Source organism: Corvus kubaryi, unplaced genomic scaffold (genome assembly GCF_017639235.1).
Source record: "Corvus kubaryi isolate FWS band 111438036 unplaced genomic scaffold, C.kubaryi_AGA036_p1.0 129, whole genome shotgun sequence".
Taxonomy (NCBI): domain Eukaryota; kingdom Metazoa; phylum Chordata; class Aves; order Passeriformes; family Corvidae; genus Corvus; species Corvus kubaryi.
The window spans coordinates 900,180-916,061 of NW_024580664.1; the positions used below are offsets into that span (position 1 = coordinate 900,180).

The 15,882-nt window shown below is 38.4% G+C and overlaps 1 protein-coding gene across 16 annotated transcripts in view; it reads right to left on the reverse strand.

The window, feature by feature from the left end:
* Nucleotides 1-894: 894 nt before the first annotated feature.
* NR2C1 (nuclear receptor subfamily 2 group C member 1) overlaps nt 895-15,882 on the reverse strand; it is a 54,310-nt gene continuing 39,322 nt past the window's right edge. For 15 of the 16 annotated variants that reach the window (XM_042025808.1, XM_042025828.1, XM_042025761.1 and 12 more), the window contains 4 exons: nt 14,057-14,196; nt 11,985-12,122; nt 8,216-8,321; nt 7,120-7,676 (listed from right to left, as the gene is read on the reverse strand). In XM_042025808.1, coding sequence (XP_041881742.1) covers nt 7,502-7,676; nt 8,216-8,321; nt 11,985-12,122; nt 14,057-14,196 — 559 coding nt within the window. In that variant the 3' untranslated portion in view covers nt 7,120-7,501. Of the gene's footprint in view, nt 3,182-7,119; nt 7,677-8,215; nt 8,322-11,984; nt 12,123-14,056; nt 14,197-15,882 lie in introns of those variants that run through there. The other variant, XR_006015634.1, reaches the window with a different exon arrangement.

The window sequence follows — 15,882 nt, forward strand, 5'->3', positions numbered from 1 at the left end:
CTGGGGAACAGGCCCTGTAGAAGTTAGTGGATCCAGAGGAGGGCCACAAAAATGGTCAGAGGGCTAAAGCCCCCCTCCTGTGAAGAGAGACAGAGAGCTGGGGCTGTTCGAGGATAGCTCCTAGTGGCCTTTTAATAATTAAAGGAGGCCTACAAGAAAGATGGAGAAAGACATCAGGGCCTGCAGTGATATGACAAGGGACAATAGTTTGAAACTGCAAGAGGGCAGATTTAAATCATACACAAGGATGAAACAGTTGGACTCAGTGATCCTAAAGGTCTTTTCCAACCTTAACGGTTCTATGATTCTATGAAATTCTCTATAATTAGGGCAGTGGGACACTGCAACAGGTTACCCAGAGAAGTTGTGGATGCCCCACCCCTGGAAATGTTCAAGGCCAGGTTGGATGGGGCTTTGAGCAACCTGGCCTTGTGGGAGCTGTCCCTGCTCATGGCAGGGGCTGGAACTACATGATCTTCATTCCAACCCAAACCATCTTGTAATTCTAAGTACCAAGAAAGGTTAAGTCTTCAAAACAGAGGCAAGATAGAGCATGGAGTAAAATTTCTTGGGAAAGAGACTCTAAATGCTTATTTCCAGCTCTCATAATTAGTAAACTCATTGCATTGTCCACTAATTGTCCATTATCTTTTACCCGTGCACCTTACATTTCCTCTGCAGTGTGTCAGTGGTTAATTAATTTACTTCATGATAAAAACATTTCAGAATTTAAACATGGAAAGAATGGCAATTAATTTCTCATTTGGGATACCGTTCTGGGTTTTCTGCACATTCATGCAAATGCCACATTCATTTATAACAGAAGACAATGACTGAAAAACCTTACACTTTTAAAATTATCATTGAGAAATCAATTCTGGAGTAGACCAAAACTTGTGCTAATTTCACAGTTTTAAGCAATAATAAATTAATTATTTATCCAGTAGTATTTGAAACTGAGATAAGTTTACTTGAATATCTGAAGTCTGTTTCTTGCAAAAGGAAAAAGCTTTGTTTAACCATACTATAACTTTCAACCTAAAACTGATCCATAATGGATCAAATACTAATTTCCAAAAATCCATTATTGCATTATATGACATGAAGATCTATGATTTGGGTTCATTACAATACATATTTCCATACAGCATTTTAAAAAACAAAACACTGGTAAATTAAATTTTACAATAAATTATTAATTTTCAAATGCATAGGCCAGAAAGTAGTAAGCATGGAAACAGAGGGTTAATAGCAACAAAGTTTAGCAAACAGCAAGATATTGCAGCTACCACAAATCCCAGAGACTGAATATAACTGACAATCCTACACTCTGTAATAAAAATGTGAAAGATCCACAAACTATTTGTAATCATTTACAGTGTTCTAGGTCCATACGACAATTCATATAAAACACTACCAAAGTAATAGGATATTGCAATTGTTTTCTATAATAGAAAGTTACAATTTATTTTTAAAAATACAACCAAAATAGAGTTTTCCAATTTAGCCAGGTTTCAAGACATTTATAGTGACTTCTTTATACAACAGCAAGACAACTACAGTGACACCGTATTGCTTACACTGGAACTGATGTACTAGCAAACCACAGTGGCTGAACAAAATGAACAGACCAGTTTCAAAAAGAACAGACTGACTTTCACTGACACTCAAGATCACATGACAAGAATAGATGGGTGGACAGATAGGTTTGTAACTACAGAAGGTATTGCAGTGAAGGTACTCTTGGAAAAAGTTTTAAATATAACAATTATTTGCACTAGGAACTTTAGCAGTATGAAACAAGCAACCTAAACCCACATACACGTGTGCAACGTACAGTTTCATGAAAAATATTTGAACTAGTAAGCCTATTATGTGTAACAGTACTATAATCTTTAAATTATAGGATTCTAAAATGTATAAAATTGTTTTTCCTTTCATGTGATTTATATTAAAATGATTTTTCTTGCTCTTAACATTGAAAATTTTAAAGCTATTGAAACTAAACTTATCCTTTCATTGGCAAAGAGTTTTTGGCTGGTAAATGCCACAATTTGGTTAAATCCTGACTGGCTCTGAAAACTGTCAAGGCTTGTAAAGATCAGAAAGTTGACAAGTAATTTAAAGGCGAAAAGAAATCACAAAAACAATGAGATATTTTAACATCCATTGCGGAGAAAGCTTCAATACTCACACTTTTGTTATTGTATTGACAGGGGTACTGACAGAACCCAGTAATGTTAGCCAGTCTGTCATTCAGTACCAAAGAATATTCATTCACAAGACTATAAATGACAATAAATCACACAGGTGGTAATGTGAGATCATGTAATCATAAAAAATAACTGTTAGAAACACTAAGGGTCTCAGTTGAAGGTAACTTGATACATTTAATTTAACTTAGAAGCAGTTATCTTAAAGTAACCAAAACAAAACCATAACTCCATGGTTTGGTTTTTCCATGAGCTGTTGCATTGTTCTTAGATGACTGTAATGTTTAACATGAATAAGGAAAAACCATGTTGATTCCTGTATTTACCTGTTTTAAAGCTCCCATTCCTGAGAAAACCCTGTTATGCCTCATTCCTTATCAAAAGGATGAATTTATAGTTTAAGAATGATTAATGAAATAATTAATGAAGGTCTTGCTGAGCACTTTGAGCAAAGTGAGTAACACTGAAACAACAACCTCCTGTATGGGATGTGTCTTTTAGATCATCAGAAAGACAAAAGAGATTACTTGGGAGGCAGCACAGATCAGCTGCACACTACCTTTATATCAACTTTGAAAAGTTATTATTATAAAAATGTAAAACTGGGGGGGGGGAAAGGTCACTTACCAGTAGCCAGAGCTGTTTGCTATGCATTGTATGTATGCACTTTGGCTCTTTAGAGGTCCAAATGTCAGAGGTATCCAAGATCATAAAATGCAGGGGTTTTTTGGCCCTCACAGTATACACATGCCTGAATTTAAACAACCTGATGTGAAACACAACCAAGGTTTCTGTGCTTATGAGTTAACACATCCTAAGCAAGTAGTCTTGACCCAGAAGTCCGTGGTAGTGGCAGTCCATGCGTTACTGAAGTTAACTTGTATTCAAACAGACTAGGGCACGAAGAGGAAACAAGGACAGGAATCCAGAGAAAATCAGGTTCTGAGGACATCCCCTCCAAAACAGTGCTCCAATTAAAAAAAAAGAAAAAAGGAAAAAGAAAAAAAAATGAAAAAAAGACATATACTAGCTATGGAAAGGCAGCTAAATACCCATCAAGGACTGCAACAACCTTGCTAGGGCATACAGAGATGCAGGAAGGAACGCTAAAGCTCACATGGAACTTAAACTGGCCAAAGATGTCAAGATTTACAAGAAAGGTTTCTACAGATATGTGAGTAGTAAGCAGAAGCACAGGGAAGATCCAGACCCATTGCCTAACTGGGAAGGGACACTACTCACTAGTCATGCTGATAAGGCAGAGGTTCTCAATATCTTTTTTACTTCCATCTTTACCAGCATAGCTGGACCACAGAGTACCGGATCAAGTATCTACAACAATGCATGTGTCAACCCACCAGTAGGTGAATAGCTCATCTGCAGCCTCTTGCAAGGGCTCAACCCACAGAAATCCATGGGCTCAGAAGAAATCCACCCTAGAATATTAAGGGAAGTGGCTGACATTGGTGCAAGGTCACTCTCTATAACGAGTCTTGAAGATCTTGATATAACAAAGGCTTTTCTTGTGCTGAGAGCAATCAATCCCTGCAAAATGAGATTGGACAGGGTACTAGATAGTCTCTTCTAGGGTCCTGTTCCCATGAAAGGTTGGAATGAAAGATCTTTCAAGGTCCCTTCAAGCCATAACAATGGCTGAACTGAGGGATTCAACTGCTAGAAATTTACACCTGTAGGTACCGTGGTATTTTCTAAGCTGTTTTCTAAGCTGGACAGCACCACATGAGAGGCTGCATCAGCTGAATCTTTCGGTCAGCTGTAAACAAAGAACTGCATATCACACCTGAGGCTCAAGCTGTGGAGTGAAAGATTTCTTCAAGGATGTGAAAGACTAGCACAGTGTACTGCATTTAGAAGGAAAGCAGGTTTTTACTTCCATCCTACTATTACCTGGGTTTCATGAATCTGGAGAATATTAGAGTAAAACACTTCCAAGAGTAGGGGAATGCCTGGAAATCTACCTCCAATATATTCAGGAATGATATGTTGTCAGTTTCCTTTAAACTTTTAATGTAGAGAACAGTAAATCTCCTGTGCCTGCTAGGGCCAGAAGTGGGTTAGGGAGAGCAAGGTACTAGAAAGCAGGGCCAGAATTTCTGACGAGAGCTGAATTGGAGAATGATCTATAGCCCATCTGCAACTTGGTTGTGCAGATCAAAAATGGGCCTCTAACCCTGGGGAGAGAACAAGCACAGCAGGTTGGCAGCAACATTCTTTCATATTTCCATTAACTCTGCTGATGAGATGCACACCTCCTGAGACACAGGATAGTCCTCATACTGCTCTCCAGTGAACACAGATAAAGAACTTGAGTCCTACAGCCTTCAAAAGGTGGAACGTGAGAAGAGCTCAGCTGCCATGGACAGTTCCAACACTGAATGCTGTCCTCCAGCAAGTAAGTGCCAAGGCACAGCAAAGGGGGTTGTTCCATGCCATCAGGGGTCCTCAGCACTAAGTGCTTTGATCTGTGGGATTGGATATGACCAATCATGTAGTATGGTCTTCCACAACATTCTTCTTTCTAACCTTGAGAGATGGATTCCATGGGTGCACTCTTAGATGGATGAGAAAGTAGATGGGTGGTCACAACCAGAGGGTAGTGTTCAATCTCTCAGAGTCCCAATGGACATCAGCGACAAGTGGTGTCCCTTAGGGGTCCATACCAAGACCAGTGTTATTATCTTCATTAATGACATAGATGAAGAGATTGAGTGCACCCTCAGCAGATTTGCTGATGACACCAAGCTGAGTGGTGCTGTTGACACACCTGAAGAACAGGAGATGCCATCCAGAGGGACCTGGACAAGCTTGAGAAATGGGTCTATGGGAATCTCATGAGGTTTAACAAGACCAAGTGCAAGGTGCTGCACCTGGGTTGGGGGCACCCCCTGGTATCAGCCCAGATTGGGGGATGAACAGATGGAGAACAGCCCTGCCCAGAAGGACTTGGAGGTGCTGGTGGATGATAAAATGGACATGACCCAGCCATGTGCACCCACAGCCCAGAGAGCCAAATGTGTCCTGGGCTGCATCCAAAGCAGCGTGGGCAGCAGGGCCAGGGAGGGGATGCTGCCCCTCTGTTCCTCTGAGACCCCAGCTGCAGTGCTGCATCCAGCTCTGGGGTACCCAGCACAGGAAGGACATCAACCTGTTGAAAAAAGTTCAGAGGAGGCCACCATAGGAGCAGCTCTCCTATGGGGAAAGGCTGAGAGAACTGGGATTGTTCAGCCTGGAAAACAGAAGGCTTAGGGTGACCTAACTGCAGCCTTCCAGTACCTGAAGGGAGCCTACAAGAAAGATGGAGAGAGACTATTTATTAAAGAGCATGTAGTGACAGGACAAAGGGGAATGGCTTCAAACTGAAAGAGAGCAGGTTTATATAAGATATTGGCAAGAAATTCTTTACTGTGAGGGTGGTGAGGGACTGGAACAGGTTTCCCAGAAAAGCTATGAATGCCCCATTCCTGGATGCATTCAAGACCGGGTTGAGTGGGGCTCTGAGCAACCTGGTCTAGTGGAAGATGTCCCTGTCCATACAGGTGGTTGGAACTAGATGATCTTTAAGGCCTCTTCCAACCCCAACCATCATCTGATTCTGCGATTCTATGATACAGTCTCCAATTACGGAGCTTGGTTAGAGGAAGATCCAAGCAGCTCAGTTAGTGGAATTGAGAAGAACACAGAAGTCAGTTTCAGAGGTAGTTCTGAGATTCTTTTTGTCTGGTAGCAATCCTCAGGTGCTGAGAAAAACTACAGAACTCAAGAACTACAGAACCCAAGCATTATCTAGTAGTCTCTTGGTATTAGGGTGGCCTTGGAACTGCCACTGCAGAGTGGGCAAAGGCCCCCATTTAACCTGATCTTCTGGCTAAGCAATTTCTGGTGCAACCATGTGTTTCTTGATTGGGTGAGGCTTTTCCTCACTCAATTTTGCCAGAGAAAGGAAGGGGTCACACTAAATAGAACTCATCCTTGACCCAAGATTCAGATAATCCTAAATGCTAATGTCTGAAGAAGACCACCACTTTCACTAGCGTACTTCTCTCACTTTAAGCAACAGGAAATAAATGTGCCAGGGATGCATAATTTCCTGTTGCAAAAGGAAACAAGAAGCAACCACATGTCAGTGTTACTTGTCAAGTGAGTCATATCCTCAAGACAGAAAAACATTGAAACTCATCCTTAGATGGAGCTATGGAGTATGATTCAGGCAACATGTATGGAGTATCTAGACCCATTCCTAATGAGGAAAGGAAAAGAAGCAGAGGCTATGCTCTCATACAGAAGGGCACTGCATTTGACAGACTCAAATTTGAAAAGTAATCATTCAGGACTCGTTGGAAAAGAGAACTACATACCAAAGGGCTAACAGTAACAAAAAATAAAGCCACAGACACAAATTAAGAGGCATCTAGAATGCCTCCATTACTGGGCACTGAGTATGAAAGAGGGAGGGGTAGGGTGAAAAAGCTCTGAGACCAGAAAAAGCAGGAGTACGCTGTCTTTGAATGCCTGCAGTATACACTTGTCTGTTAGTTTTTCATAGTATAAAACAGCTGATGTCTACCACATTATTGCTACAATACAATATTCTGTTGCATCTGCAAAACAGTCACTTCTCTTTGCTGCTTCACTTTTGATCAACTGCATCAATGTTAACACCAGAATATTTTAAAATGTGAACTTCCTCTACTTTCCCTGCACTTGTAATGGTATCCAGTGTTTAATCCAGTGTTTAATTGTTAAGAAACAAATCTCTCTTCAAAACAACAGCCAAAACTAAGTTGGGTATTGTCTGCATGGAAACTGGCCTTTTCAGGATGTTTGATCATGTATTTTCTATTTGATACGTGAGAAAGAATTAGTAGCAAAACACTGAAAACAAAACTCAGAGAGGAAAGTTAATTTATTTGTCTAGAACATCAAACTAAGTTGAGATACCTTAGTTCAGTCAAAGCTTCTGCAGTTTCCTCGTAAGCCTGGACTTCATAAACAAATATTCCAAGTCCGTCTATCTACAAAAATAGGATGGACAATTCTTGACTTTCTTCAGTTATCAAGTTAATTTACAAGTCCTTGAAGACAGATGAAGAACAGGAAGTGATCCTATATCCCAATACACTCCACCATGTTTCCCAAGTGTACTGGAAAGGAGGAATATGAGCCTTCTTTGGAAAGGTGCACTGGAAGGCTTATTACCATCTCTTGGAGACAGGGTATGCATTTACATCACCATGATTGCCATGGTACAGAATCCTGGACTGCTGCTTTTATACGGCATGACCGATGATCTGAGAGTTGTAGTCTGCTGTCTCCATTCGCAGAATGTACGGGATGATGCTATCGATCTGAACGTTTCCAATTAGTCCTGCAAAGAACAGCTCTTCAGTGATGGCAGCACTCATCAGCCTAAGAGCAGGCAATCGGAGAAGAAGTCTAGATAGTCTGGAAAATAAGTTTGGTGAAAAGTGTTACTTAGCAGATCACACATTTTAGTGTTACTCTCCATGATGTTATTAGTAAAAGAAGAGGAAAAAACTGACAATGGACACTACTGGTCAAAATTTGCTATAGCTGGTTCATGAAAGGCTTAAATATCTAAATCAGTAGAGCATTACATTTATGTTTAGTCATGTCTTGAACAGTACAGGAAATGTGAGGTTGCCTGTCAATGACAGGTACTATATATAATGTTTGAACTTAGGACTAAATGAGGAAATAGTCCAAATACATGCAATTCAAATTGAATGTTACTACTATCTTTTTCTGATATTTAATTTTAGAAATTAATAATGAGATGACAAATAGTACTCATAATTTGTATGACCACATGCATAATATTTCAAGTGTTCTAAAGGTAATTTCTTAACTTTAAGGAGGTAAGAAGAAAATGTACATATCTATTACATGAAATACTGTACAAATCAGTATCACCAATGACTCTGAAAAGAGAATCAATCAAGTAAGCATCTAAGATTACAGACCTGTAAGTATCATCCGGATATGCCTTTGTTACATAGTCTTGGAACTCCATGTAAGCTTTTTCTTGAAATTTCTCAATCTGTACCACATTTTCTAGACCTGGGTGATCTGAAAAAAAACCCTCTTCTTTGTTATACCTGTTCTACAGAAAATGAACTAAAATCCATACAGATTATCCAGTTGCCACCATACTGAAGTCATTATGTGGTACCTGCAGCAACTTCAGTTTTAGTGGTAGACACTACTTTACCTCCTTATATTTCTCTTTCTTTACATTTACACATTTTACTTAATTTTCCATAAATAAAATCAGACATTTTAAAGGGTTCAAATAAATCCAGTGCTTGAAATGTTGTTCAACCTACTACAAATGTTTACATTAATCTTGACGATACAACTCTGTTCTCTGTAGCAGTAAAACAGGATTGTTTCAACGCACTGACATTTTCTGGAACACTGGATGCACAAATAATATTTAGGTGAAAAGTGAAGGATAAAATTAACATCAGCGGAAGAAGCAGAATAAAAAGCTGTGAACTGTCTGTTTCCTAAAACATGTAGAAAACAGCACTGAATCATAGAATACACTGAGTTAGAAGGGACCCATCAGGATCATCTGAGTCCAGCTCTTGAGCCTGCGCAGGACACCCCAAGAATCACACCACGTGCCTGAGAGCACTGTCCAAATGCTTTTTGAACTCAGGCTTGTATGTAGCAGATTGTTCTTTTTCAACTATTTGGTGCAAAAATTTCAAGTGTGCTAATCCTAATTTTTAGCAGTGATTTGAACACTTGAAATTTAACTGTTGCTAAAATAGAAAGGACATCAACCTAACTGTCAAGTCACTTTCAGAAATTATTATCCAGTAATTCTGAACTCTCTACATGGTCTGTAATTTTATTATCCATCTATTTATCTGAATGCAAAAATTTTACTATCATAGTAGCATGACAAACCATGTAGATGAAGAGTTAGTGTTGACATGCAAAACGCACCACTTCATGCCACTGCTTTTAGAGCCATGTCAGGAACACAGCAAGAAGTGAACTGCTGGGAAAAGTAGTTTGAAGACCACTGTTCATACACTTGCAGCCATTTAGAAAGATGTCAACTCTTCTTGGCACACTCTTTCCACTAATCTCTTTGCCCAAGGCTGTCTTGTGGCAATCAAACAGCTGGCTTGGCACAGCTGAATCACCAGGGCCTACTAAAGCAGAGGTTCCTACCTTAGGGCTCTGGTGCATGCACAGCCCAGCTCCATCCTGCAGCAGAGCAGTAAAATCCCTACAATTATAATTTCTGGCTTGTGAGTCATTGCCAGGACATCCCTTCTGTTCAAGCTACTAAACATAACTTTCACGTGTATGAAGATTTTGTTACACAGCTCACAGTATCAAGAGTACTGACAACACATTGCCATTAAAGCAGCTACTCATTAGTAATGTGAATTTGAAAACATCAGCTAAAGAAAATTTCTCTCAATCATGTGACTGGACAAGACTTTTCCCAAGATATTTCTCCTTCTACCTTTTGTGTTGTCAAATATAATTGGAAGGAGACAAATAAACCTCATTTGTTTACGTATTTACATAAACAAATATGTAAATACTACTTTGCAAGTGAAAGGTTCCTGGAGAAGTATTTTTAGGTGTCTAACGGGACTGATTTTTCCACACAGGCCAGAGAATTCTATCATAAATCCTAGTGGACATCATTCCAGAAAAATGGACTTGAGGTATTCTCCCATAATTTTGTTTCTTTCCTGGAGCAACCCCTACCAGTTCTCAGTATAGGAATGCCATGAAAGGACTATTTTGGGGTTACATCTCCTGCAAGCATTATCTACTAAAATTAAACCAGCAAACACCCTCCTACCATCCATTTAAAGAAGACTCTTCTGTAATAGTTGTGTATTTGCAACTGTTCAGTCCTCAGCAGAAAAAAAACTGCAAACATTTTCAAGCATGCTTAATATTACGTTTAAACTTGGTGGGTTTAATGGTGAGTCCTGCTTATCAGCAAACTGAAACTGTTTCAGTGATACAGTGAACTGTACAAGCGAACACATAAAACCATGCAAGACTCTTCTACTCATGAGGACAGACAGCAGGATTATGTTTTATAGTGAAAACACTCAGGATCTGATTTTCCTTAGTGATCCACAATACAAGAATATCACGATAGGAATATCCTCTGGAAATTTATCATCTTTCCTGAAGGGTTCTGACTCTACTTATGCCACCTCTCATTTGCAAGAATGTCTTTCATCTCAGAAGGCTTCCATTACTGCTATATATATATATATAGATATATATATATATAGGTAGCAATGGAAGATATGCAGGATTTTGTTTGTGCACTTAGATGAATACCATGAATTCCTGCTGATGCTGCCACTATTACTGGGAGTTGTAGATACTACGTATAGAAAAGATCATGCAAATCTGAGGGAAACGGCAAAGCAAGAACCTCACAATGTATAAATTCTACATATTAGAAAACCTGCTTAAAATTTACATTTTGGAAGTGTCCAAGTTCCAAAAGATTTCCTCACATCAACTAATTTTTCTGTGTAAGGGTGAACTGCAACTGGAAGGAAAAACAAAGTTCTTCTTGCATCTAGTAAGTCTGCAGAACTGACAAGAACCAAATACCCAGATCTCCTCCATGTCCTACACTACTGACAGGGGGCAGGTCACTAAGATTCTGTTGGCATTTTCACATCTGCTCCAATCTTTTCTACAGGACATCAGCATCTACAAAAGGCAGAGCAACAAGGATTAAAGAAGCTGCTGGTGCTTTTTAAACCTTCTCATGCAAAATGGAGTCACTGAAGATATACTTTCTAAATGTGGCAGTGAAAAATTCTTGGATATAGAGTAGTACTTGAGATTTGTACATTTTTCTTTCATTAAAAGACTTGGGTTTGACTTTATATTAAATCCCAGTTCTGAATGATGAATCTAAGGCCTGCAGGATGCTGATACAATACCTGAATGCCTTTTGTGAAAAGTTAATTCTACAACTTTCAAATAAAATTAATTTTGCAACTTTCTGCAGTCCAGGCATATGGGTTACAGAGTCTGATTACTCACTAAATATCTACCATAACCTTTCCTCCATATTGTAAACTAATCACCCAGAAGGAAAGTAGTTATATGACCTGCACTGTCTAATGTATGTCCATTAATGCTACTGAGAGTACATTAAGCAAATACTGTTTAGAAGACAGAAATAATAACATAAGTGAATGTTTGTGGCGTTCATTCACCAGAAATGCTATATGCATTGTCTGTGTGGACAATGTGTGGAGGGAGATGATGTTTCTGTAATTCTGAATGTGAGAACTGCTGCCCAGATAGTCTTTCATATATTAAAATCCCAACTTCAATCTGTCTCATCTGGATGTACTTCAGAAAATTAAACTACAGGTCTTCAGAAAATGGACCCCAGAAAGGAGGCACAGAATTAAAAGCAATAAATAAATAAATAAAACCCCAAAACAACCAAAAACACAAACCCAAACCAACAAAAAGCATGAGTGACAGAACCAAGAATAAAAATCTACAAATAAAAAGAATAAAAGTCCCCCCCCAAATCCCCAAAGCAGCATTCAACTGTTTACATTAGAAGATAACCCTCCTCTTCCTACAGTCCTTACACACCTTCCAAGATTCCTCAACAAATGAGGCAGTAACTGCATACAATGAAACAGTTATATGGCAACGATTAGCACAGATTAAAATTTTACATTTGGATTAATTACATACCAGGACTGAAGAGGACGATTGCTTTCAAATATGCATATTCATATCCATCTAGACACAGCTTAACCATGCTGTTACAAAACTCTTGCAATTTGAAGACATGCTCCATTACTAGTCTTCCTCTGTCTGTTGGCAGCTTATCTAAATCAAGACACACATAAATGAAAAATCCCAAGTCAACACACATGCAAAAAACCTGGTCACACTGGAATTTTAAAAAGAATTCTTTTATTCAATTCAAACAATGGGAAATCTACACCATCTATAAATTCCTATTTGGTCTGAATAATCCTGACACCAACAATTATGGACTTTTCCCCCCCCCCCCCTTCCAATTAGGGCTTTTCCTGCCACTAATGCTTCCAGTAATCAGGCATGGACTAGAGCTTGAAATGATCAAGGAAGGAAGAGACTACTTATAAGTAAAGCATACACTGCTACTGCAGACCTGTGCTCTGTGTCTAAGGATCTGGTACCACGTGGTAGGATAGTGTACATGAGTTATTTTAGTCAAAGACTGTGCCACTGCTGGGAAAGGGGTACTATACACCTTCCCTGATTTGCACTGAGGGGAATGTGGTTGGTGCAGAGCTGTTCCCCGTGAGTCAGCAATAGCAAAGCAGCCTGAAAATCCCATTCCCTCCATAACCCATCAAATTAGAGTCCCTAGACCCCAGAAACTTGGTATCTCTTGGAGATACTGCAGCTGGCATCCTGCACAACTGGTTCTTGCAGTCAACCTGAATTCCCAATTTAAATGGTAGAAATATGCATTTGTAAAGACTAATTACTACAATACCCTTTTGGTAAACATACTTCAAATATTACATAGACTGAAATTTCCAGATTCCATTTGTATCTGTCCTAGAGACAATCACATATTTGTTAGTATCTTTAGCTGATCTAGTACATCTCACGATTTGATCAGTTTGTTTTAAACTATTGTTATTTATAAGAGGATCTTGTGGATATTTTTAAATCATGAAAACCCCTCAGAAATAATTCTTTAATTACCTTATCATAAAAGAAGATGAAAAATCTATAGTCTGGTGGGCTGTTTTTCTCCCGTTTATCAATCTGCATTTGCATAGCATCAACAACAATGCATTTTCATACCCCTAACAGCAAACAACTCAAAAATTTAGTTAAATCTGAAAATGCTTAGATTTTTGTATATACATCGAAGTCTCTGCAAGAATATTTCTCTGCCTGTTTTTAAGGGTTCTTACATACATCTACCTTAAAAATAAAGTGTTATGACTGAACAGATGAAGACTATACTATTATTGACTGGTTAGTTTTTAGTGCTGACAACCTTGTGAGTGTCCACAAGCACACAAAGCATAGCTAAAAGACTCCCCTCCTGCTCAGAAGAACAGAATTAAAGAGGCCAACTGACATGTCTTTCATTTGAATGAAAAATATGCCAAAGATGCAGCACATAGGATTAACAAGGAACAAAGTGTACTTAGTGAAGATCTGTCGAAGACTTGCACGTAGACTAAAACTAATACACAGAAGTCAACAAGCCAAGTTATGTAAAGGAACTGCATCACCAAGTTGGCATTCAGCTGCTTTGTGTCACAGCTATGAAGAGCAAGGACAGGTGGGTCATTCTTTACTTTGTATCCTTCATACAGAGGAACCATATTCACAGTACTCTTGTGTTCTTAACACTGATGCTGCCCAAAATATTCCTAATTTGGGCTGATGGTATTAACAGGACTGCGTAACACTATTAGAAATTACAGCACACAATAAAAACACCCCCAGTAAATGCTAATCTCTATTAGGCAGACAGATTATATATATATACAAAACTAAAAATAGTGTGTATATCTTTTTTCATTTGGAGGTAAATATCAGCATAGCTGACTTTTGCAAAATTACTAAAAAATTCCATCTTGTGGACTGTAGTTGCTAGTATCATTTTCTTTCAATACTAACATGAAATTCTTTAAACAGTAAATTTACATTAACAACTGAAGGATAATTAAAAAGCTTCTGTGCAGTTCAAAACTTAAAAAATATCAAGTAATTCCCCAAGTCTGGCATGTGCATATTATACACCTTACCTTGTTGTAAACTGCCTTGAAGGTGATTAACAAATGCAGCTAAGATCGTTGCCACATTCATAACTTGTGAGCATTGTGCTAGACCAAGTGTAAAAAGTTCATTCCAGCAGGCTTTTACTAATGATATGCTGTTATCCTGTCTATTAAAAAGCACAGTAATTTAGTAAAACCAGCTATTTGCATTCACATTTTTTTTAATTTGAAGAACACTTCATAAAACATTAATCTAATTCAATCATTACAACTAATACCAAAATGAAGTTCTGCATCATTTTTCTTTGCATGCTAGAATTAAAATACCTGGTTTAAAGTGACTTTTGTGAAGCAATAAATTTTTGCTTAAATGACCTAAAAGGAGACAGATTTCTATCACAAAAGCAAGCTGAAGTTGCAGTAAATGACAACTGTCTCAGTGTACTCCATCACGCTAGTTTTCTTAGGATTTAGAACAACATTTATATGCATGGACAAAAAAAGATTGCACTGTTCCTGTATTGTGGATGTAGAAGTGACTCAAAGGCCTTTTTTTTTCACTTGAAAACTGACAGGTTGGTATAACTTTTTAATTAAAGATACAGGTGAAATGGAACATGTGTGATCAAGCTTCTGAGCTTCCTGATTGCTACTTTCTGCATCCCTTTCAAGTTTGGAATAAGGTTTGAAATATGGACTTCAAAGTAGAAATACCAGTCATAAGGATTTCTTTGCTGTAGCTTAAAATTAAATATATCAATTCATATTCAGCCACTTCTGTATTAGTAACCTAACTTTCAGTAATGCCAAGCATCTCTAACTCACAGAGCTTAACAAGAGCTCAGTACCTCAGAAAGCACATCCTATCAGAGAGGAGTCAAATTCACAGTTTTAGCCAGGGAATATAAATAATGGAAATTTAAAAGAAGTACAAGATCTATCAAAGAAGAAAAGCATATTAAAGCTAGGATTTCAACTACAAAAATACAGTGGAATGGATTTTTGCAAGGATGTTGATGTAATCTTCCAGAACATTTCTGATGATTTACTGCAATACTAAGATGCCAAATGACAGGTGAACACAGACTTGTCCTTAACTGGATTACAGAGAGCTTACTGAGAGCAGTATTTTTTACTATGATCAAGTTCTTATTATGGTAGACATGATCCAGCACATGCAGCTTCTGCACATATTTGTCACATCTTCATTCATCTCCTTTAACATAGTCCAAGGGACTCTGCTGAGCACCACTGAAAACAGGTGTGCTGGCTACGCATCTGATACGTGTGTGTAGATAAACATATCATCTAGAGCATCTTTATGGCTGATCAAACTTAGACCAAAACCATTTCTTAAGTTTGCTTAAGCAGCCTCACAAAACTAAGAGGCTGTAACCAGCTTGGTGAAAGTTGCAGTAGGAAACTCTCTTGTGTACAAAGATGCCTGTGTAGGAAGAGGAACTCATCAGTACCTGGCTTCATTAACTACATCATTAGGTCAAAGTTAGCTATCCTGCTGTGACTAAAGGAGAGTGTTGCCCAAGGGAGGAAACAACCTAGGTACAATTATCCATCTTCCTTACAAAACCATTACCCATCATGCTCCATGAATTTCCCTTCAGTTTAAAAGTGAAATGAGTCACCCTTCTAAACGTCAAAATTATAGGATATAATGTGCTCAAACTATAAAGGCTGCATTAATTTCAAATAAATCTCCACTTGAACATAGTTTGCATTTTAAGCACTTCAAAGGAAAGCTGAATTTATGTAATTTATATACTGTTGCCCATGATCTTGACTGGGTCTATAAATGCTATCACAGGTGAATATTAACACTATTAAGGCAGCTTACT